At 43.9% G+C, this 22,996-nt stretch overlaps 1 protein-coding gene across 1 annotated transcript; it reads right to left on the bottom strand.

The window, feature by feature from the left end:
* Nucleotides 1–11,259: 11,259 nt before the first annotated feature.
* MBOAT4 (membrane bound ghrelin O-acyltransferase MBOAT4) lies at nucleotides 11,260–22,238 on the bottom strand. Its single transcript, XM_055416266.2, has 3 exons — nucleotides 22,132–22,238; nucleotides 17,289–17,513; nucleotides 11,260–12,223 (listed from the first exon to the last, which is right to left on the bottom strand). Exons 1-3 carry the CDS (start codon nucleotides 22,236–22,238, stop codon nucleotides 11,260–11,262), a joined length of 1,296 nt encoding a protein of 431 aa, XP_055272241.2.
* Nucleotides 22,239–22,996: the final 758 nt, after the last annotated feature.

The raw sequence follows: 22,996 nt of genomic DNA, 5'->3' as shown, positions 1-22,996 counted from the left end.
ATAGATTTGACTCAAAGATATGATGAATACAGTAAACTTATTACTGATAAACCTTTTTTCTGCGATGTGTTCTCTCTCTGTGGCATCCTGTCCTGAGACTGAACCTAGAACCTTCTGTCTGCATGGATGGAAAGAAGGGGAGAAGCATACCCCATCTCATGAGATGCTTAGATTCCCACCTGAAACTATACATGGCCACCATCAGCACTTACTCATTCCATAGGTGTTTGGAACCAGACATTAAAACCACAGAGTAAATGAGAAGGAAGGTGAATAGGAAACGAAGTAACATATACACGCTGCTATATGTAAAATAAACAACATGATCCTACTGTATAGCACAGGAAACAATGTTCAGTATTTTTTCATAACCTATATAGGAAAAGACTCTGAAAAAGTATATATAGCTGTACACCTGAAACTAATACAGCACCATAAATCAACCATATGTCAGTTTTTAAAAATAAATTTTTAGAAACTGTTCTTTAATCACTTTTGCAACCCCATGGACTAGCCTGCCAGGCTCCTCTGTGCCTGGGATTTCCCAGGCAAGAATACTGGAGTGGGTTGCCATTTCTTTCTCCAATAGATCTTCCTGACCCAGGGATTGAATACATGTCTCCTGCATTGGCGGGTGAGTTCTTTACCACTGAGCAACCAGGGAAGCCCTAAAAAATATATCTTCCCTTAAAAAAGGAAGGTGAAGTGACAACAAACGAAAGGAAATATCTTGAAGTTCTCTACTACATTGTATCTATAAAGTGACTGTGATTATAGAGGAAGTAGGCAGAAATTAAGAGGGGCTAGAGAATCCTAAGGAGAAGGCAGTGGCACCCCACTCCAGTACTCTTGCCTGGAGACTCCCATGGATGGAGGAGCCTGGAGGGCTACAGTCCATGGGGTCACGAAGAGTCAGACACGACTGAGCGACTTCACTTTCACTTTTCACTTTCATGCATTGGAGAAGGAAATGGCAACCGACTCCGGTGTTCTTGCCTGGAGAATCCCAGGGACGGGGGAGCCTGGTGGGCTACAGTCCCTGGAGTTGCTAAGAGTCGAACACGACTGAGTGACTTCACTTTCACTTTTCACTTTCACACATTGGAGAAGGAAATGGCAACCCACTCCAGTGTTCTTGCCTGGAGAACCCCAGGGACGGGGCAGCCTGGTGGGCTGCCGTTTATGGGGTCACACAGAGTCGGACACGACTGAAGTGACTCAGCAGCAGCAGAGAATCCTAAACAAGCTCGTAAGTAACCATTCAAGCCTCCAGCCTATGTGACAGTTAACATTCTTTCTTTTATGTATTCCTCTTCCAAAGTATTCCTGGAAATTCTAGGGATTCTTCCATGTTGCATAAACTAGTCTTGGCTGTCACTCATAGCTCAGCCACTCTCTAGCCCTGGGCTGGCTCCCACTTCTCTGCAGCCACCTCTTCAGTTCAGTTCAGTTCAGTCGCTCAGTTGTGACCGACTCTCTGCGACCCCATGAATCACAGCACGCCAGGCCTCCCTGTCCGTCACCAACTCCCGGAGTTCACTCAAACTCATGTCCACAGAGTCGGTGATACCATCCAGCCATCTCACTCTCTGTCGTCCCCTTCTCCTCCCGCCCCCAATCCTTCCCAGCATCAACCTTTTACCATCTTCTAATTGCTTTACCAGCTGCAAATTTCTCCCGAAATCCTGCACCCCAACCATGGATATTTGTCCCCTTCTCTTGTGACTCAGCTGGTGAAGAATCCACCTGCAATGCAGGAGACCTGGGTTCTATCCCCGGGTTAGGAAGATCCCCTGGAGGAGAGAACGGTTGCCCACTCCAATATTCTGGCCTGGAGAGTTCCATGGACTGTGTAGTCCATGGAGTTGCAAAGAGTTGGACACGACTGAGCGAGTTTCACTTTCACTTTCACAACCATGGATAGGATCCTGCAAAGCACATCAAAAGCCCAGCTGTAACTTTACATAATTTTTTACTGAAGGCCTGAGGAAGAGAGGATTACTATAGACCCTCCCCTCCCCCACCCCCACCTCCACCCCCCACAAACAGAAACCAACCATACAACTGGACATTGAACTCTGGTTTCTAGAGTCTGTTGGCCATGGCTTGTTTGGAGGCTGCCCTGGGTCCTACCTCCCTGAAGGTGACCTGTCCCAAGTTGCCAGCACCATCTTACCTCCCCTAGATGGGAGGGATTCTTGGACAAGGTCCCCTTGCCTGAGTCCAGACCCCACCTCCAAAACACAACAATCAGCGCAAATGCAACTTGGCCCCTAGAGAAGATAGGGTTACTCATAATTAAGCACATGATCCTTTCAACCCTTTTAATCCAAGAAGGAAGATTTTGTTTCATGTGGCCAAGAAGCTGATCAAAACGTTGCTTCTTCCATCGCCCTGAACAAGCGCTATTAAAATGAATTAAAAATTTGTTGATAATGTCAAACACCAGTTTCCCCTACTTCTATCCATGAAGGTACTAAAATGTCAGGATTTGGTATCATCAGAACATCATGCAATCTACATCAGAAATACCTTGATTTGCCTATTGGCGTATTCATTAATGTTATGTGGTCACGTTGTTAGCCGCCAGGCTCCTCTGTCCATGGAATTCTCCAGGCAAGAATACTGGAGTGGGTTCCCATTCCCTTCTCCAGGGGATCTTCTTGACCCAGGTCTCTCATGCATTGCAGGCAGATTCTTTACCATCTGAGCCACTAGGAAAACTAATAGTTGATCATCAAACTGGGACCAGAAGTGTTGGGAAATCCTCCTATACCAGCCAGGGTAGGTTCAACTTGCTGCAAGAAGAAACAACTGCCAAAATCTCAGGGTGAAACACAATAAAGGTTTATTTCTTACTCACTGCTGCTGCTGCTGCTAAGTCACTTCAGTCGTGTCAGACTCTGTGTGACCCCATAGATGGCAGCTCATCAGGCTCCCCCGTCCCCGGGATTCTCCAGGCAAGAACACTGGAGTGGGTTGCCATTTCCCTCTCCAATGTGGGAAAGTGAAAAGGGAAAGTGAAGTCGCTCAGTCATGTCTGACTCGTAGCGTGTCCATAACAGGCTTCCTTGGTAGCTCAGCTGGTAAAGGATCTGCCTGCAATTCATGAAGACCCCATTTTGATTCCTGGGTCAGAAAGATCCCCTGGAGAAGGGATAAGCTACCCATTCCAGTATTCTCGGGCTTCCCTGATGGCTCAGGTGGTAAAGAATCTGCCTGCAATTCAAGAGACCCTGGGTTGGGAATATCCCCTGGAGAAGGGAACAGCTACCTACTCCAGTATTCTTGCCTGGAGATATCCATGGACAGAGGAGCCTGGCGGACTACAGTCCATGGGGTTGCAAAGAGTTAGATATGACTGAACGACTTTCATACACACCTGTCCATCACAGCTGGCTCTTCTCTGGCATCTCTCTTGGGACCCTGAGCTGACAGCTCTTGGCAGAAGAGACCAAACATGGAGACCCACATGGGGGTTCTTAGCACTTCTGCTTAAGGGTACACCTGCTCCACCCACCCACTGACCAGGGCCTGGAGTGGGTAGCCAAGCCTGATCTCAAGAGCGTGGGTGAAATTCACTCAGTTGTGTCCAGCTCTTTGTGACCCTGTGGACTGTAGCCTGCCAGGCTTCTCTGTCCATGGAATTCTCCAAACCAGAATGGAGTGGATAGCCATTCCCTTTTCCAGGGGATCTTCCCAACCCAGGCATCGAACCCCGGTCTCCCACATTGCAGGTGGATTCTTTACCATCTGAGCTACCAGGGAAGCCCAATCTCAAGAGTAGGAAAGTAAAATTCAGAAACACAGACCAGCACCCTTCTTTTGACCACACTTCCCTTATTTCTCTTCTGTCCCTAAACCTCTTATCCTGTACTTTAACTTCTTTTTTGATTCAAGTACTCTGAATCTGGTGTTATTATGAATAACAGCATGATACCTAATAGCTAAAAATGAAGTGTCTCTTCTTTGGTGAAGCCTGTGTTCAAATTTTTTGCATAGTTTTATCATTTTGGAAATAGGGACAGTTGAGAAGGTTCATATCAAAAATAATCACTGCCACTTTACCTATCAATACTGAACCCAGAGATTAGAGGAAACCAAGTTTTCTGTACCATCTGCTAATTTATAAAAACATGTAAAGAAGAATCTGTTGGAAGTGACTTGAATCTATTAGTCTAATAGTTGGCATTTTATTCAGGATAATTACTCATGATTGCCATTTATTCTTTTCTAACAATTGGTCGTTACAATGCCCATGCCCATAATCTGTTGGTCTCTACCATGCTCCCATGAATACGATTGTCAAATCTGTTCTTTCACCGCCATTGAACCTGCTTCACCATCAACCTGTTCCTCACTGTTTGATCCCCTCCCGTTCACCCAGGGTTGCCAGGTTGGCTGCCAGGGTCTCTCAGGTAACCAGGAAAAGAGCTCATTGCCTGCAAGATGTCGATCACATGGGCTGAGTTGCATCCTATGGGCAGAGGTAGAACTCGACTTTCAAGATCTCCAAATTCTTGCCAGGACATACTCCTCAACACTTTCCATCCGGGCCTCCTTTTCCATAATTCTCAGAGAATTGATGAATCAAAGATTGACAGGCTGGACATGTATGTGTGAATCCTACAGTTTGCTTTATAAAACTACATGGATAGAAAAAAGCAAAATTGGATCATCACCTTTGGAGATATTGAACAATTGGGGTGGATCACTAAAGCTGGTTGCCCCATTTAGAGCCACTGGCTGCCTTTTGGTCATGGCATCTGCCTACAGATTAAAAGAATGCCAGCACGAGTGCATGGCCGCACATAAATCAGGGGGATGAGACTGCCCTGTAAGCCTAGCAGATCCAAAACAATAGGGCGAGAGGTGACCTCAAGTTTTCACGGAATATTTACTAAGGCAGTGTTATTTCAATAGACAAATAATGGTATCTATAGTTCCTTGGTCCTCTTAGGAAGGCAAAATTTGTAGCTTATTTTTGGTAAATATTTTCTTAAAATATTTCTTAAAAATATTATTTGTGATGACAAATTGAAATTATAATTGAGTAATCACAGTTTGGGTGTATAAAAATGGTGACCACTGAGGATATGATCTCGCACACCTCTCTGCCTCTCTGAGAACATGAACTTTCTTTAAACTGTTCCAACCCAAGGACACCAACAGCTGTCTTCAGAACAACACCTGCCGGCTGCAACCTTGTGGTCTCGAGTCCTCCCCCTTGTAACTATGCAACCATTTAGGGCCCCAATCAGTTCTTACTCAACAAGTATCCTTAATTTTTGCCAGTTTCAACTGTAATTCTTAATAAAAATTTTATCTAACTGTAACCTTGTGGTTTTTGCCCTTATAAACTCCCCTTCCTGTGATGCCAATGTTCCACTCCTTTGAAGATAAGCTTGCCTTCCCAGAGCCAGGGTCCTGCTGACTCACTGTGTACGTGCTAATCTGTAACCATCTGTTGAAACGTTGAAGAAGGGTCATGTTTGACGTAGGCTCTATGTTTTGAAAAGATATAAAATATAGTGAAAACCATGGTTCTCCAGACCACTCTTCCTTACTGGAGACTGCCCTCCTGAGCTAGTCCTCAGCCTGGTTCAAATAAAAAGCTCTCCAACTCGTTGTTACAGATTGTTTATTGATTGTGTCAACATGAGCATTCTGAGCTTTTCAGTTATGGCTTATCCCCTTTTTTGGGATTTCTTAATCACCAGAATCTCACAAGATGATGCTTTCAAACAACAAGATGTGGTCCCCTGTGGAGGACTGTGGGGAGGATCTGTCAGGGCTCCTCCCAGACCCTTTAGAGTAATTTGGCGGATGGGGTCGCAAAGAGTCGGACACGACTGAGCGACTGAACTGAACTGAACTGAAGGTAGGAGACCAAAGCTTCCCTGGTAAAGCTCAGACAGTGAAGAATCCATCTGCCAATGCAGAGACCTGGGTCTGATCCCTGGGTCAAGAAGATCCCCTGGAGAAGGGAATGGCAACCCACTACAGTATTCTTGCCTGGAGAATCCCACAGACAGAGGAACCTAACCACCTACAATCCATGGAGTGGCGAAGTGTCGGACACGACTGAAGGACTAACACACACACACAGAAGGTGGGAGGCCAGCGGTCAGGAAGTGTATGCCCTCCAGGGGCTGGCACTAGTATTTGTCCCACAGAATCTAATTCACTTGATCAGGGCTACTGCCCCTAGGGCAGAGGCTACCGGCCATTTCCTTGCATTTGTGGAGGATAAGCATGATTTGTCAACATATAAGCCAAAAAGAGATAGAAAGAAAGTAGGGGTGGCCTGGGGACCACTTCTAGATCAAACAAAAGGGGGAAAAAAATCAAATCCAGTTCTGGCAGCAAGGTCAGAACCATGAGGTTAATAACAAGAGAGGAGAATGAGCAGGTGCTATCAGTCACGTGTCAAGGGCATGTGGGAGTCGGTGAGCAGGATCTTGGGAGTGACAATCAGCAACTCAAGGAAAGAGAAACTAAAGTTGCCAAGGATCCAGTACTGAAAGAGCTGAGTCCTAAAAAAGAAAACAAGGAAGGGAGAGAAGAGGCTGTCTCTTTTCTCTGCCCTTCTGGGGATCCCAAGGATCTCCCCTGCAGACAGACAGTTCCAGGGTCTATGTCTTCTTAGAGTAATTCTCTCAAATTGTATTGTTCTTTTTTAAATGCCTTCTTTTACTTTTTTCTTTATACTCTCCAGCTAAATGAAACCCTTCCTGGTAGACGGAAATAGAAAAAGAAGGAAGCAAATGTTCTGGTTGTAACCAATCAGAGGAGCAGAAATGATCCCTGGGAGAAAGGGAGATAGCTTTGGAGAGACCAAGCTGCACTTTAAAATACTTCATTAACCAACTCATTTTAAAGCTGAACATTCTCTCATATACATTTCCCTAATTATTAAAAGCACTCACTTAAAATTGTTAAAGTGCAGCATATATACAGAAACTTGCATGGATCTTTTTTTACTGTGTATCTTTGGGGTGTGTGTGTGTTGCATGGATATTAAGTGTATAGCTTGAAGGGAAGCTTAGGAACACATACATCCATGTAGCCAGCTCCCCAGAGGTACCTTTAGAAAAAGCATTTATTTTTAATAGCTCTGAAAGAGGCCATCATAATTTGCTTAACCATTTTCCACATGCTAAATATTTTCCTCTAATAAATAATGCTGCAATGATTAAGGTTTCTCCAAGTTTATGAGACTACCAGCACCACCATCCCACTTGCTTCTTTGGATTAATCCTTAATATTGCCATTTCAGTGCTTGTGATGGTCTTAGATTTGTTATACCACTTCGAATAATTTTTATTGTGTATCATCAGTGGCATTTCTGTATATTATTACGGTATGGTTTGATAAATGCAACATGTCCATGAATCAAAAATTTAAATGATGTTAAAAAGTTATAATAGACTATCACATTTATACATCAATATTGTATTTATTTTCCTTTTATAAATCATTTTATTTATTTATTTTTGGCTGTACTGTCTTCGTTGCTGCACGGGCTTTTGCTGTGAGTGGGGGCTATTCTCTAGTTGTGTTTGGTGCCCAGGCTTTTCTTGTTGCGGAGCACGGACTCTAGGCCTCTCGGGCTTTCATAGGTGCAGCCCGTGGGCTCACTAGTTGCAGCTCCCAGGCTTACTTATTCCACGGCATGTGGGATCTTCCCACATCAGGGATCGAATATGCGTCTCTTGCATTGGCCGGTGGATTCTTTACCGCTAAGCCACTGGGGAAGTCCCTATTTTCCTTCTTAATAACACCTGCTAGGCTATCTACTGTACCCTCCTTGAGAGTGCCCCATGCTGGAAACCCCATTTGTCCATGTTGTCTCTTCTGGGCTATTGAGTGTAGTGAGAGAAAGTGTAGAGCCATATCGGTCAAGGCCACAACACATTCATCCCATCTGTTTAAGGCACTTGACGCTTGTTGCACTAAGTCCTGTGTGCTGAGATCAGGGGCTGTTTGTTTGCCTTAATGATGGCAAGTGATATTGACATAATTTTCTAAGTGATCTATGCGTGTATATATATTATAACTTCTTAGTATTACCTTTGTTAAATTTTAGACATTAAAAGCTTTTTGCAATTTTATATTTTGAGGATGGAAATGTTCTGTTTTGGAAGCTTAGATACCTGTACAATTCTTTCTTTGGTGGGACAAACGTAATCCCAGGGTAAGCAGATGATTTTAAGCAGTACACAAACATTTCTCACTCAAGCAAGAATGTGTTTCTTTCAGTGAGCTCGAGAGGAGAATAAAATTAGTACACCAAAGCCAATTTTTGCCAATGCTACTTCTCGGAAACAAAGTTTTTGAAAGTAAGGTAAGTTAAAGTTGATTTAAAGAAAAAAATAAATTAGATAATAATCCAGGTGGCCCACAGATGTGGGAGTGCTAGGAAAATGCTAGTTAAAATGACATTGCTTCGCTGGAACTTGGAGGTCCTGACCTCTTTCTCTCAGTATATTTTAAATCCTAACAGAGGAAGTTATATGCCAAGAAAAAGGACCAGACCCTCAAAGTTGTGCTAAAACAGTGTTTACTTCTTGTTATCGGTCTCTTCATGGGATATATTTTATGAATCAGTTTTGTATTTAAGTAAGTTAAATAATTTTAAGTATTTAATTATGTAAATGATTATCTAGTCTGCTGGATTTTTGGTTTATTGACATATTTCTCTGAGATAATATCAGCCTTGTCATTTTTAGACCAAATTTTTCAAATTCTTGGTGGTTTTAGTTTTTTTGGCTGTGCTGCACAGCACGTGGGATCTTAGTTCCCTGATCAAGGATCAGACCCATGCCCCTGCATTAGAAGTTCAAAGACTTAACCACTGGACCACCAGGGAAGTTTCAAGTTACTTATGATCCTGTGACTGACTGAGAGCTGCGGCTGCCCTGCCCAGCACCCCAGGAGAGCCTTGTACCATAAATCACTAGCCAGGAAAAGATAAAAATTCCAAAGATGATTTCCACTGAAAATGTATTGCTTCTGCACTAAAGTTGAAAAATCATAAGCTGAACCATCATAAGTTGGAGACCATCTGTAGATGCCATTTTCCATTTTGTTCACAGTACCTTATATTTTTTTAAATTTAGGTTTAATTGGAAGATAATTACTTTACAATGTTGTGTTAGTTTCTGCTGTACAACAAATTGATTCAGCTATATGTATACATATAGCTGTATAATCTCGGATATGCAGATGACTCCACCCTTATGGCAAAAAGTGAAGAACTAAAGAGCCTCCTGATGAAAGTAAAAGACATGGAACAACAGACTGGTTCAAAACTGAGAAAGGAATATGTGAAGGCTGTGTGTTGTCACCTTGCTTATTTAACTTATATGCAGAGTACATCATGCAAAATGCTGGACTTGATAAAGCACAAGCTGAAAACAAGATTGCAGGGAGAAATATAAATAACCTCAGATATGCGGATGACACCACCCTTATAGCAGAAAGCATAAAGGAACTAAAGAGCCTCTTGATAAAAGTGAAAGAGGACAGTGAAAAAGCTGGCTTAAAATTCAACATTCAAAACATGAAGATCAGGCATCTGGTCCCATCACTTCATGGCAAATAGATGGGGAAACAATGGAAACCGTGAGAGACTTTATTTTCTTGGGCTCCAAAATCACTGCAGATGGTGACTGCAGCCATGAAATTAAAAGACACTTGCTAAAAGCTATGACCAACCTAGACAGCATATTTAAAAGCAGAGACCTTTGCCGACAAAGGTCCGTCTAGTCAAACTATGGTTTTTCCGGTAGTCATGTATGGATGTGGTAGCTGGATAATAAAATAGGCTGAGTGCCAAAGAATTGATGCCTTCTAACTGTGTTGCTGGAGAAGACTCTTGAGAGTCCTTTGGGTGGCAAGGAGATCAAACCAGTCCATCCTAAAGGAAATCAATCCGGTATATCCATTGGAAGGACTGATACTGAAGCTGAAACTCCAATACTTTGGCCACCTGATGCAAAGAACTGACTCATTGGAAAAGACCCAATGCTGGGAAAGATAGAACGCAGGAGGAGAAGGTGACAACAGAGGATGAGATGGTTGGATGGCATCACTGACTCAATGGACATGAGTTTGAGCAAGTTCCGGGAGTTTGTGATGGACAGGGAAGCCTGGCATGCTGCAGTCCATGCGGTGGCAAAGTCAGACACGACTGAGCGACTGAACTGAACTGAACTGCTTCCTCTTGAAACCGCCCCACCCTCCTAGGTTGTTACGGAACACTTGATTGAGCTCCCTGTGTTATACAGAAGCTTCCCACACTATCTAGTTTACATATGGTAATGTATAGGTTTCAATGCTACTCTCTCAATGCATCCCACTCATTCCTTCCCTCTCTGTGCCCAGAAGTCCATTCTCTATGTCTGCATCTCTATTCCTGCCCTGCAATAGGTTCCTCAGTACCATTTTTCTAGATTCCAATGCCGACCAAGGTCCGTCTAGTCAAGGCAATGGTTTTTCCCGTGGTCATGTATGGATGTGAGAGTTGGACTGTGAAGAAAGCTGATCGCCGAAGAATCGATGCTTTTGAACTGTGGTGTTGGAGAAGACTCTTGAGAGTCCCTTATACTGCAAGGAGATCCAACCAGTCCATTCTAAAGGAGATCAATCCTGGATGTTCATTGGAGGGACTGATGCTAAAGCTGAAACTCCAATACTTTGGCCACCTCATGCGACGAGTTGACTCACTGGAAAATACTCTGATGCTGGGAAAGGTTGGGGGCGGGAGGAGAAGGGGACGACGGAGAATGAGATGGCTGGATGGCATCACCGACTCTGTGGACATGAGTTTGAGTGTACTCCGGGAGTTGGTGATGGACAGGGAGGCCTGGCGTGCTGTGATTCATGGGGTCGCGGAGAGTCGGACACGACTGAGCGACTGAACTGAACTGAACTGAACTGATATATAAACATTAAAGTACCTTATATGTATCATATTAAACCTAAACTTTGCTTCCACACATAAACTGTAACCCCTAAGGGAAGAAATTGTGTATTTTCCCTTTCTGGATCCTCAGTATCAGCATCAATAATAGATCATTAAAGTAGATGCACAGATTTCCATGTCAAGACATCAGGTATATACATCTATTATTTTAAAAAAAGAAAAAACCAACTTTATCATGAAAAAGTGCAAACACATGCACCATCAGTGTGACATCTGGTACTTTCTAACGTCTGTTTCATGGGCATATGAGAGGAGGGATGGGAAAGATGTCAGTTACATGTATGCTTTCTCTTTACTAACAGGAGAAGCAAAATACAGTACACCGTGGGAAAGACACTGCTGTAAGAATTCCACAGCAGCCAGAGAGAGGAGAGGCTCCGGGCCTCCACCGCCAGCATTATGTAGGCGATGATGAGCTGGGTGTGGGCCCAGGCCAGGGCTCTATAGAGCAGCCGCATGGGCCGGGAGCTGATGAACACGCTGGCGAAGGCGTGAATCAGGTAGTCGGCTTCCACCATGACAGCCCAGCAGAGGAAACCGAACACCTGTCCCGGGTGGAGACCGTGCCACCAGGCCGAGAAGATGAACGTCTGCAACAAGGGCCAGGTCCTGCACTGCTGGAAAACCAGGCGTCGGAGCCACCGAGCCGTGCTTTGGTTCCACTTCCTGGCGAACAGGGCTATCCTGTGGGTCGTTTCCAGCGTCCAAATGTCCGCATCGGGGAGGAGTCCCTCCCCACCCGGGCTGCGACCTAACTCGGATCCAAAGCCAGCCGCGCGGAGGAGGGAGTCATCCAGGAGCCAACGGGAGTAGTAGGTGAGTTTGAAGAGCCCAGCCGTGGACCACAGGACGAAGACGCACTGCAGCTGCCTGCAGCTGCCGAGTCCTGCCCCTGGGCCCACCACCCCCCTGATGACTACCTTCAGACTCTCCAGTCCCAGGATCAGCAGCGCCCTCCAGGTCGGAACCCAGAAAGAGTGCCTGGACCACAAACTGCTGGGCCCTTCAACTTGAGCCTGAAACCTCTGGAATGAACAAAGTGGGCCTCCTAGGAGGGCAGGGAAGAAGAGCAAATAGCTGAGATAGGGAAGAGCCGCACGCAGATGCTCAGACAAAGAGTTTTTGTTAGGGATTCGTCCTGATGGTGCTACCACCTTCCCTTCACGAATGTCCAGAGACAGGGATGTGACCTTCTGGGTCAAGAGCATGAGGGAAGAGAGAGTGATGCAGAACCTGAAAGAGATAATTTTAAGTAAAACATTCCGTAGTTTATTTTAGCCCCTCCCAATTACTCAAACAAGATCCCCAGGGAAATGGGTGGCTCTAGACAATTGAGCTCAATTTGAGACTCTCCTGGGGATCCAGAGGTTAAGACTCCACCTTCCAATGCTGGGGGCATGGGTTGATCCCACATGCCATGGGGGGAAGGGTGACCAAAAATTTTTTTTTTTTTTATTCTAGGAATAAAAAGTATAATCTTTGAAATTAAAACACCCAATGAATTTATAACAAAAGGAATACAAATTAAGAACTAAACCAAAATACCACTTCTTATCCATTATTTGGCAAAATACAAGAGATTGACTACATGCTCTGTTTGCAAGACAGGGGAGACAGTTTCTTTCACACTTTGTAGGTAGGATTCAAAATGATTTAAATTGTATCTAGATTAGGGACTGTTTTCCCATAAAATAAAAACCAGGCCTACACATATTACAGAGAAGTTTTACTAAATGTTCAAGAAACAGATTATTCTAAATGTCCAGAATGTTTTCCAGATAAATGAAAAGAAAGGAGTATTCTTCCAAAGGATGAATGTAACTTAGAATCAAAATCAAAGACTGTATAGAAAAAAATCATAGGTCAGTCTCACTCATAAACATAGATTAAAAAAATCACAACAAAATTTTGACAGATTTAACAATGAATTTTTAAAAAAAGCATAGTATATACTTATCCCAGAAATGTAAGTTTGGCTCATCACAAATAAATAGAACCAAAAATAGCCAAGATAATTTACCACATAAATTATAGGAGAAACACCTATAGATTATAGGAGAAACATCTCAAAAGATACAGAGAAAGCATTTGATAAATTTCAATACTCATTTGTGGTAAAAAATCTCTAACAAACTAGGTATAGAAAATAAATTTCTTTATCTAATACAAGAGATCAAAAATCTATAATAAAAACACATCCAAAGCTTTTGTTTGAATCACATATAAGATGTATCTGAACTGAACTGAAGGTAGGATATTTAAAGAATCAATTCAAATAATCATTTCTCTGATACCAGTAGGTGAGACCCTTTGAGATGCTGTGGAAACTCTGAATTCTGTGTCTTCAAGGGCAGTTAAGCATTTGCCATGACCTGATATTTTAGTTTCCCAGAATGTTAGAGCAGTAGTCTGAAACCTCGGTGTACCTTGGCCTGGTAGTCTGGGAGGCTTGATGGAGATGACATGACTGTTTGCACATAGTGGGGGGAAGGAACTCATTTAAGTCTATCTCCTTTCCTCAAGGTCCCCCTTAGACGTCACCTTCCTGCTGTATAATACAGTGCACTTCTACTCCACACATTTCCATTTTAGCAGCTCTGCTCCATACTGTATTTGCCCTGTCCTTGCTCTAACTATGGAGGCGGGTGACAATATTTGTGAACACTATTAGTTGTCACCCGTGTTAGCCTATCTCTCAGAACACAGCTGATGAACTGTCACTCAATAAGCCAATGCACTGTTTTGTTTTTGTTTTTTTTTTTAATTTTTAAAAAAATTTTAAAAAGCACGTAAGACCAATCTAATAGCCTGCAGTGCTGCCCCCAAAGACTCTTAGCTTAATTCAGAGACACAGGATCCTCTGAGCAGGATGGAAAGGTAAATGGAGAGGTGAATCCTTAGTCAGAGAGGCAAATAAAAGAAAAACAAGGAATATAATGGGGGAAATATTGAATATGTTATCTCTAAGAGTGGCTTATGAAGATTAGGATCAGGGACACGGGAGAAATTTGCCACAGAAGAAACAGAACCTTAGGAATGAAGAGACTCTAGGAAGCTGAAGATCTGGACTGTAAGATTCTGCAGGCTTTGTTATACAGAGTGAAGTGAGTCAGAAAGAGAGAAATAAATATTATATATTAACGCATGCATATGGAATATAGAAAAATGGTACCGATGAACCTATTTGCAGAGCAGAAATAGAGACATGGACGTAGAGGGTGGTCTTGTGGACACAGTCGGGGGAGGAGAGGGTGGGATCAACTGAGAGAATAGCACTGACCTACATACACTTCCACGTGTGAAACGAATCGCTAGTGGGAAGCTCTGTATAACACAGGGAGCTCAGCCCGGTGCTCTGTGACGACCTAGAGGAGTGGGTTAGGAGGGTGTGGGCGGGAGGCAGTCTCAAGAGGTAGGATCCCGTGGAGAGAGGAGCCTGGTGGACTATAGTCCACGAGGTTGCAATGAGTCAGACATGGCTGAGCAACTAATACATTATTTTCACTTTCATGTATATAGTTTTGACTGGTTTGAGTTGTTGTATGGCAGCAACCAACACAACATTGTAAAGCAATTATCCTCCAATTAAAAAAATTTTTAAACATGAAAGATTCTGCAGGCTTTGGGATCTGAGCTGAGGAACAGTGAGTCATGCTAGAGGTTCAGGGTGTGTGCTAAGGCTTTAGCAATTCGAGGCGTGTTCCTCACCAGCCACCGGAGCTCTTCCTGCTTCACCCTCAAAGTAGAGAAGATCCTGCTGGCAAGACTATCACGGAGAAAATTAATGGCAATTACAGTGACACACTCAACAATCAGGATTGCTGTCCTGTGGGGAGAAAATGGTTCTGTTTCTGTGTCTGAACACTGAAGGACAACTGACCTCCTTACTTGATTTATCAAACAGTAAGCAAACCGGCCACTGAATGCCACTAACCCCTGTTCACTCACCTTCTATTAAGGGCTGAACGTGTCCACCCCACCCTCAATTCATATGTTGGAGTCTTAACCTCCAGCACCTCAGAATGTGGGGTTGTTTTTATTTTTTTTTCAATTTGTTTATTTGTTTTGGTTTGGTTTTGTTTTGGCTGCACTGCATAGCAGATGGGATCTTAGTTCCCCAACCAGGGATGGAACCTGTGTCCCCTGCATTGGGAGCACAGAGTCTTAACCACTGGACCACCAGGGAGGTCCCTAGGATTTGTGTATTTGGAGCTAGGATCTTCAAGGAGGTAATTAAGGTAAGATGAGGTCGTGAGGGTGGGCCCTAGTCCAAGGTGACTGGTCTCCTTGGAAGAAGAGATCAGGACACAGACACGCCGAGAGGGAAGATTGTGGGAAAGCATAGGGAGAAGCATCTACAAGCCAAGGAGAGAGGCCTCAGGAGAAGCCGAACCTGCCAACACCTTGACCTTGGACTTCAGCCTCCAGAGGAAATAAATGTCTGTTGTTGAAGCCACCTGTCCGCAGCCCTCTGTATGAGGGCCAGAGCAAACAAATGCATCTTCCCACTTCAGCTCTGGCTCGGCTTCCTTCCCATCCAGCCAGATCCTGTTCGACTTGCTCCTCCAGCCCCCCCTAGCAGTCCTAAGTCACCACATCCCAATCAGGACTCCCCACTCCCTACCCACCCGCCATCATGCCTTCTCCTCAGAGAAGCATACCCTGGAGCCTATGGTGAAAATAAAGAAAAGGATCCTGGGTGCAAAGGGATGGCAAAGTGCAGGAACCAACGGCAGCTAGAATCAGAGAGGTGAACCTCCCCTCAGTAGGTCACCACTCCAGTTCACCACGAGACCATGGACCCGGGAGCAACAGCCCTCAGGATGCCAGAGGCACCTGCTTCCCTCTAATCCTGCTGATCTCATTGGATCAGGAAAACACATCCCTAGACTTCACTTGGCACCTGATTTTCTTTCCTGGATTGGGTGAGTTCTCTTCTTCTAGGGGATGGAGAGTTGTGTCTCAGTGAAAGTAAAACTCTTGTGGAGCAGGTGTGTGGAAATGCAGCAGAGGCTGACAGTCAGTTTGGACCTTCCCTGTCTTACCGAAAAACAGCAGGGTGGCTGCCAGCTGTGTGTCTAAACCACCTACACTGAGGTGTGTGTCCTCTGCTTAGTCACCTGCAGGCCGGGGCACTGGGACTCCTGGTTCACCCTCTTTCTCGGGCACAATGATAATTACAGCTGGTGCCAGGCACCGTGCTATGTCGGAAGCACATGGTAGTTACTAGGATATCCCATACATTTACACTTACAGTAAGTCTTCTACATACGAACAAGTTCTGTTCAGAGAGAGCATTTATGAGTCCAAGTTGTTCATTAAGTCCAACAGAGTTAGCCTAGGTACTCAACTAACAGAATCAGCTATATAGTACTGTACTAGAATGGTGGTGGTTTAGTCCCTAAGTCGTGTCCGACTCTTTCGACCCCAGGCTACAGTCCATGGGATTCTCTAGGCAAGAATACTGGAGTGGGTTGCCATTTCCTTCTCCAGGGGATCTTCCCGACCCAGGAATCAAACCTGGGTCTCCTGCATTGCAGGCATGTTCTTTTACCGACTGAGCTACGAGGGAAGCCCCTTACTAGAATAGGTTTATACAGTAAATCTCCTACATATGAACCTTTAAGCTGCAAACTTTCAAAGATGCGGACAGACATTCCATTAATATCAGGTGTGAGTGAAATTGCAGCTTGCCCTCCATCTCCTGGTGCCGACGATCCTTCAGCTCTACCATCTCCCTCCTCCTCTCCCTCCTCCTGGCAGGAATTCCACTTGCCTGTTTGCTCACTGTCAGCCCCCATGTGCCAGCTGTTGGACTGCACTTTTCAAGGTACTGCACCATAATATTAAAAATGTCTTCTTTATTTTTTTGTATACTTTTTATGTATTGTGTGGAAAGTATTATAAACCTATTTCAGTGTATATAGCCAATTGTACTAGTTGGGTACCTAGTCTAACTTTGTTGGACTTGTGAACAAATTGGACTTACGAACACGCTCTTGGAGTAGAATTCGTTCATGGGTAGCGGACTTACTGTATATTTATTACCTCTAACCTAAGAAGCTTGCAAGATAGGTGTTGTTATACCCCAACACACACACACACACACACACACACACACATCCTTTATTTCAGAAAAAGACATGAAGGCTGAGAGAGGTTGACTGATTGACTCAAGATCACACTGCTGAGATGTGGAAGAATTTGGATTCAAACTCAATGCCCAGGTCCTCTCCACCATTCGGGTGGAAGCAAACCCTGGTGGGCTCGGTACCAGCACAGGAACGGGCTGCTTTACCTTGTAGAAGGAGCTTCTTGCAGATAATACTCCGTATAGTGCAGACCGAGGTGGCACAGCGTCTGCCAGGTCATCTGAAAGAGGAAAGTCGGCCTGTGGACCTCCTGGGGGCCGAGCGAGTGGATGAGGGCCACCGTGCACAGGGCGGGGATGAAGACCAGCGCAGCGAAGGCACGCATAGCAGCCACGGCCAGGGCACCGCCTCCCACCAGGAGGAACAGGTACCTGGAACACAGAGGACAGCCTGGCCTTGAGACCACCTTCTAGCAGTGCACCGAGGAGTCATTCCCCATGGCAACCACCTGGGACGCCCGATGGAGGTAGACTCCACTTCACCCCTAAAGAAGTCACAGTGCTGTAGGAGAGAAATGCGGGAGGCAGAGACAGAGTGGATTTGTGAACTACTTCCTCGGGAGGCAAGTCGTGATTCCTGCCTGGGCACCCCTCTTGGATGTCCACCATAGCAGTGAGGACACTTGTCCCCAACAGTCCTGTGGGGACAAGTCTGTAATGTTTCCCGGTAGGGCCACACACAGCCCTGTGCCTGCTGCGTGACCCAAAAGCTCTGGGAATCTAGGCTTGAGGATCTAGGAGGGTTCCAGATGTCATCTCAGCCAGATGGCTCTCTTCCCTTTGACATAGTCACACCACCCTGGCCTTCAGAGGGAAGGTTGAGGGGAGGGGTAGGCTCAGTGTCTCCCTTTTAAAATTTATTCAGTTCAGTTCAGTCGCTCAGTCGTGTCTGACTCTTTGCAACCCCATGCAGCACACCAGGCCTCCCTGTCCATCACCAGCTCCCGGAGTTCTATCAAACTCATGTCCATCGAGTTGTTGATGCCATCCAGCCATCTCATCCTCTGTCGTCCCCTTCTCCTCCTTCCCCCAATCCCTCCCAGCATCAGTCTTTTCCAGTGAGTCAGCTCTTTGCATGAGGTGGCCAAAGTATTGGAGTTTCAGCTTTAGCATCAGTCCTTACAATGAACACCCAGGACTGGTCTCCTTTAGGATGGACTGGCTGGATCTCCTTGCTGTCCAAGGGACTCTCAAGAGTCTTCTCCAACACCACAGTTCAAAAGCATCAATTCTTCCGCGATCAGCTTTCTTCACAGTCCAACTCTCACATCCATACATGACCACGGGAAAATCCATAGCCTTGACTAGACGGACCTTTGTTAGCAAAGTAATGTCCCTGCTTTTTAATATGCTATCTAGGTTGGTCATAACTTTCCTTCCAAGGAGTAAGCCTTTTAATTTCACGGCTGCAATCACCATCCGCAGTGATTTTGGAACCCCCCAAAATAAAGTCTGACACTGTTTCCACTGTTTCCCCATCTATTTCCCATGAAGTGATGGGACCAGATGCCATGATCATAGTTTTCTGAATGTTGAGCTTTAAGCCAACTTTTTCACTCTTCTGTTTAAAATTTATTATTATTATTATTGCCACATAACATGTGAGATCTTAGTTCCCCAACCAGGGATTGAACCCATGCACCCTGTATTGGGAGCATTAACCACTGGACTGCCAGGGAAGTCCAATGCTTCTCTATAATAAGTGTTTGAAAATTCAATGACAAAGTCTTTGTGTATCATTTAATAATTTGTGTCATCTGTATACATAGTTTAGCCTACTCTCCAAATTCATACAAATAAAGTCTTACAGTACATCCCTATTCGAGTAAAGCTGCTGCTGCTGCTGCTACTGCTGCTAAGTCACTTCAGTCGTGTCCGACTCTGTGTGACCCCATAGACGGAAGCCCACCAGGCTCCCCCGTCCCTGGGATTCTCCAGGCAAGAACACTGGAGTGGGTTGCCATTTCCTTCTCCAATGTGTGAAAGTGAAAAGTGAAAATGAAGTCGCTCAGTCGTGTCCGACCCTTAGCGACCCCACGGACTGCAGCCTACCAGACTCCTCCATCCATGGGATTTTCTAGGCAATAGTACTGGAGTGGCTTGCCATTGCCTTCTCCGAAAGCCGCTACCATCAGTATAATATTTTGTTTCATTTTGTTTTTTAATTTATTGAAGTATAGTTGACTTCAATGTTTCAGGTATACACCAAAGTGATTCAGTTAAACACACACATATATCCTTTTTCAGATTTTTTGCACTATAGGCTGTTACAGGATACTGAATACAGCTCCCTGTGCTATACAGTAGATCCTTGCTGTGTATCTATTTTATATAAAGTAGTGTATACACGTCACTTCCAAACTTCTAATTCATCTCTCCCCCTCCACCCACAGCTATCCCCTTTGGTAATCACAAGTTTGTTTTCTGCTCCTGTGAGTGTTTCTGTTTTGTAAATACCTTCCTTTGTGTCATTCTTTTATATTCCACGGGTGAGTGATATCATGTGATTCTGTCATTATGTCTACCCTTAATCCACCCTCCTGCACTTTAAGACGTCATGACTTAGCACTTTTTATAATGTTGTAAATACCCACATCAGCATCGATGGTTTGGGAGTTTGCCTCCCTCGGAAGCCAGTGGATAACTCGAGGACCAGCAGAGGCCCTGGGGTTCCACATAATGAAGAGTCAGCTCTTTTTTCCACAGTATATGGAGGTTTGTTTGGTTTTTCCTTTTAATTGGTGCCAGGTTAATAAATCTGAACAAAAAGTTCAGAAGAAACCATCTGAAACAGGGACGGAGGAGTCAGGGGCAGGAAAATGAATGACTCTGTCCCAGGGTGAGGATCGAGGCTCCTAGGCTCACGTGCTTGTGACAGACATGCCTTGGCAAAGATGGTTTCCTTTCGTGAGGGAGATGTAGGTTCCTCAGTGTGAGAGGCTCCATTCCACCGGCCCTGGCCCTTCCTGAACCACTGTTGAGCCTATGTGTAGGGCTTTGAACACTGTGGTTTAAGCCTTCGCCACCTTGCCATTGAAAAATAAGGGAAAACACTTATTCCTTACACAGCACAAGTGAAACCTGAAGCAACTGCCCTGGGGATTTGTAAGCACTGTTAAGTCAGGAAAAGAAAAACAGATATTGTTTATTAACACACGCACATGGAATCTAGAAAAACGGTACTGATGAACCCATTTGCAGGGCAGGAATAGAGACTAGGGATAGAAAATGGACTTGCAGACAGAGCGAGGTGGGGAGGGTGGGACGAACTGAGCGTAGCACTGACATATTCACATCACCATGTGTAAAAGAGGCAGCTAGCGGGAATCTGCTGAACAGCCCAGGGCGTTCAGCTCGGTGCTCTGTGATGACCCAGAGGGGATGGGATGGTGAGGGTTTGGGAAAGGGAGAGAGGTCCAAAAGGGAGGGCATATATGTACACTTATAGTTGATTCATGCTGGGGTACAGCAGAAACAAAGACAGCACTATAAAACAGTTATACTCCAATTTAAAAATAATTTAAGAAATGAAAAAAATTGTCTACACATGTACAATGCAAGATGCATGATTTTTTTAAGTGCTTATTTTATTCTGCGCATTGGGTCAATAATCAAATTTCTTTATTTAATCCTTAAAATAATCCCTTGAGGATTATATTATTATTGTTGTTATTTCCATTTTACAGATAAAGGCCAAGTTTACTCACATATACAAGAACACTCAGGAAGAGAGGGCCCAGGACACATCAAGCTGACTCCAAAGCCAGAAATTTTAACCTGTGGGGATTAACCCTTATTCTTGCATTCATTTTGCTTTATTGTTTGTGATTCTTCCTCAATAGGAAACTTTTTTTTTTTACAACTGCTTCCTTCATCTCTGAAACAAAGGTAAAGAGCCACCAACTAGTTGTGTACATGTAATAGTCTACCATAGTTTAATCAAACTCAGCCATCCTGATTGTTAGATATAGCCAGATTTTACATAAGAACCCCCAATATGTAAAAATCCAAATTTCAGAAATAAGTGAATTATTAGGAGGTAGAACTTTGGCAATGGATTTTAATTTTGCAAAAGGATATACCATAAAACTTTTTTTTTCCATAAAACTTTTTTACAAAATAGGGACTGTCTCTAATGTATTGAGTTGATTGGGTATAAAAAATCATTTTAATCTTTATCAAATCTCTGATGTGAAATGAAAGTGACTCAGTCATGTCCGACTCTTTGCAACCCCATGGACTATACAGTCCATAGAATTCTCCAGGCCAGAATACTGGAGTCAGTAGCCTTTGCCTTCTCCAGGGGATCTTCCCAGCCCAGGGATTGAACCCAGGTCTCCCTTGTTGCAGTCAGATTCTTTACCAGCTGAGCCATGAGTGAAGCCAAAGAACAGTGGAGTTCTTTCTATCCCTTCTCCAGTGGATCTTCCCGACCCACAAATCGAACCAGGGTCTCTTGCATTGCAAGTAGATTCTTTACCAACTGAGCTATCAGAGAAGCCCATCAAATCTCTAGTGACAATAATCACTAAATCCCAAGTTGAGATAAAACTAATCTAAGAAAAATGGTTTTGACTTATTTCATTTCTCTGGGAAATCATACAAAGGCACTTAAAAAAATCATATTTAATAAAATTTAATTTTATTGAAAATGATACAATTCCATGAAACTGTTCAAGAACATCTGGAGTGCATGGTTGACTTACAGATGCATCCATTTGGGGAAATCTATATCACCCCAACATTCATCTCTCCCTGGTTTATTTTCACCCTTTTCCCTTTTAATGTGAACTTATCAAACTTAGCTGAGTCAGTGCAGACATGATGTCAATTTCCAATTCTGATTCACTCTATTAGACGTATGCATAATCAAGCACTAAATAATCAGTGGCAGCAATGATAACTTAAAAATGACCAGTGTAATTAATATTTAATATTCACATGTGCACTCCAACCTAGACATAAGACCAAAACTAGCCGTCAAACCTACCTGGCCTGAGTGGAAAATGACTCCATGATGCAGAGATAATTAAACAGAAGCGCAAAAGGAAAAGCAGCTCCTTGATAAAGTGATACAGGATCAAGGAGCCAATCCATCAAGAACTGGAACAAAAGATGCTGTCCTTCCTAGAGTCCTTAACTGATGCTTTCCTGAAAGAGGTCTCAACCAGGTTCTCTTTGATCTTTTTATATGGTTTAGGAAGGGTGAGCAAAAGGCAAACAAAAGCATGGAGATAAGCAATATAAACAGTTGGCTTTCTGATAAAAGGAACTCACTATAGAAACCAAAACGTATTTGGTGTTGTATCACTTAACAAGGACATGTATGAAAGCATTGCTTTCAGAAGTTCTGGTTTTGTTTATATACTGCAGTATTTGCCTTTCCAGTCATCTGGAAAAGTCATATTCTTTTCACTAAGTAAATGAAAAATCTCATTTTCCCTTCGCTGGGTTAGGAAAGGAGAGCAAGAACATGAGCTGTGAGAAAGGGAGGCAGGTTCTCAAAGAATAGGAAGGCTACCCCTCCCAACCATTTCCTCCCTGGGCTCCTGATACTATTTCCTTATGCTCTATTCTTTTTTATAGTACTGGTCACCACTACTTGTATGTCTATTTCTGGATTAGTTTATTGCCCGTCTCCCTGTGAGCTCTACAGGGGAGGAACTTTGTTTTGTTTATTGCTGAATTCCCTGCCCACAGAACAGTCCTGGATGTGTATGATGTGCTCAATAAGTGCTTGTTAAAATTCAAAAGGTTTTAAGGAAGAAAACATGTGGAGAGGAATATTTAAAGAGAAGCTTTTCTTTTTTTTTTTTTTCCAATTTTATTTATTTATTTTTTTCAAGTTGAACAGA

Source organism: Moschus berezovskii, chromosome 26 (assembly GCF_049115385.1).
Source record: "Moschus berezovskii isolate FMDL1 chromosome 26, NW_MosBer_1.0, whole genome shotgun sequence".
Classification (NCBI taxonomy): Eukaryota; Metazoa; Chordata; class Mammalia; order Artiodactyla; family Moschidae; genus Moschus; species Moschus berezovskii.
This window is presented reverse-complemented; position numbering and strand designations above follow the sequence as displayed.

What these genes read in the sequence shown, in the direction of transcription:
- MBOAT4 (XM_055416266.2), bottom strand. Translation starts at nt 22,238, where the DNA reads ATGGATTGGCTCCTTGATCCTGTATCACTTTATCAAGGAGCTGCTTTT. An exon ending in TCATTTTCCACTCAGGCCAG is followed by an intron (nt 17,514 to 22,131) that starts GTAGGTTTGACG and finishes TCTGTGTTCCAG; the next exon opens with GTACCTGTTCCTCCTGGTGG. An exon ending in CAAGAAGCTCCTTCTACAAG is followed by an intron (nt 12,224 to 17,288) that starts GTAAAGCAGCCC and finishes TATCTCTTTCAG; the next exon opens with GTTCTGCATCACTCTCTCTT.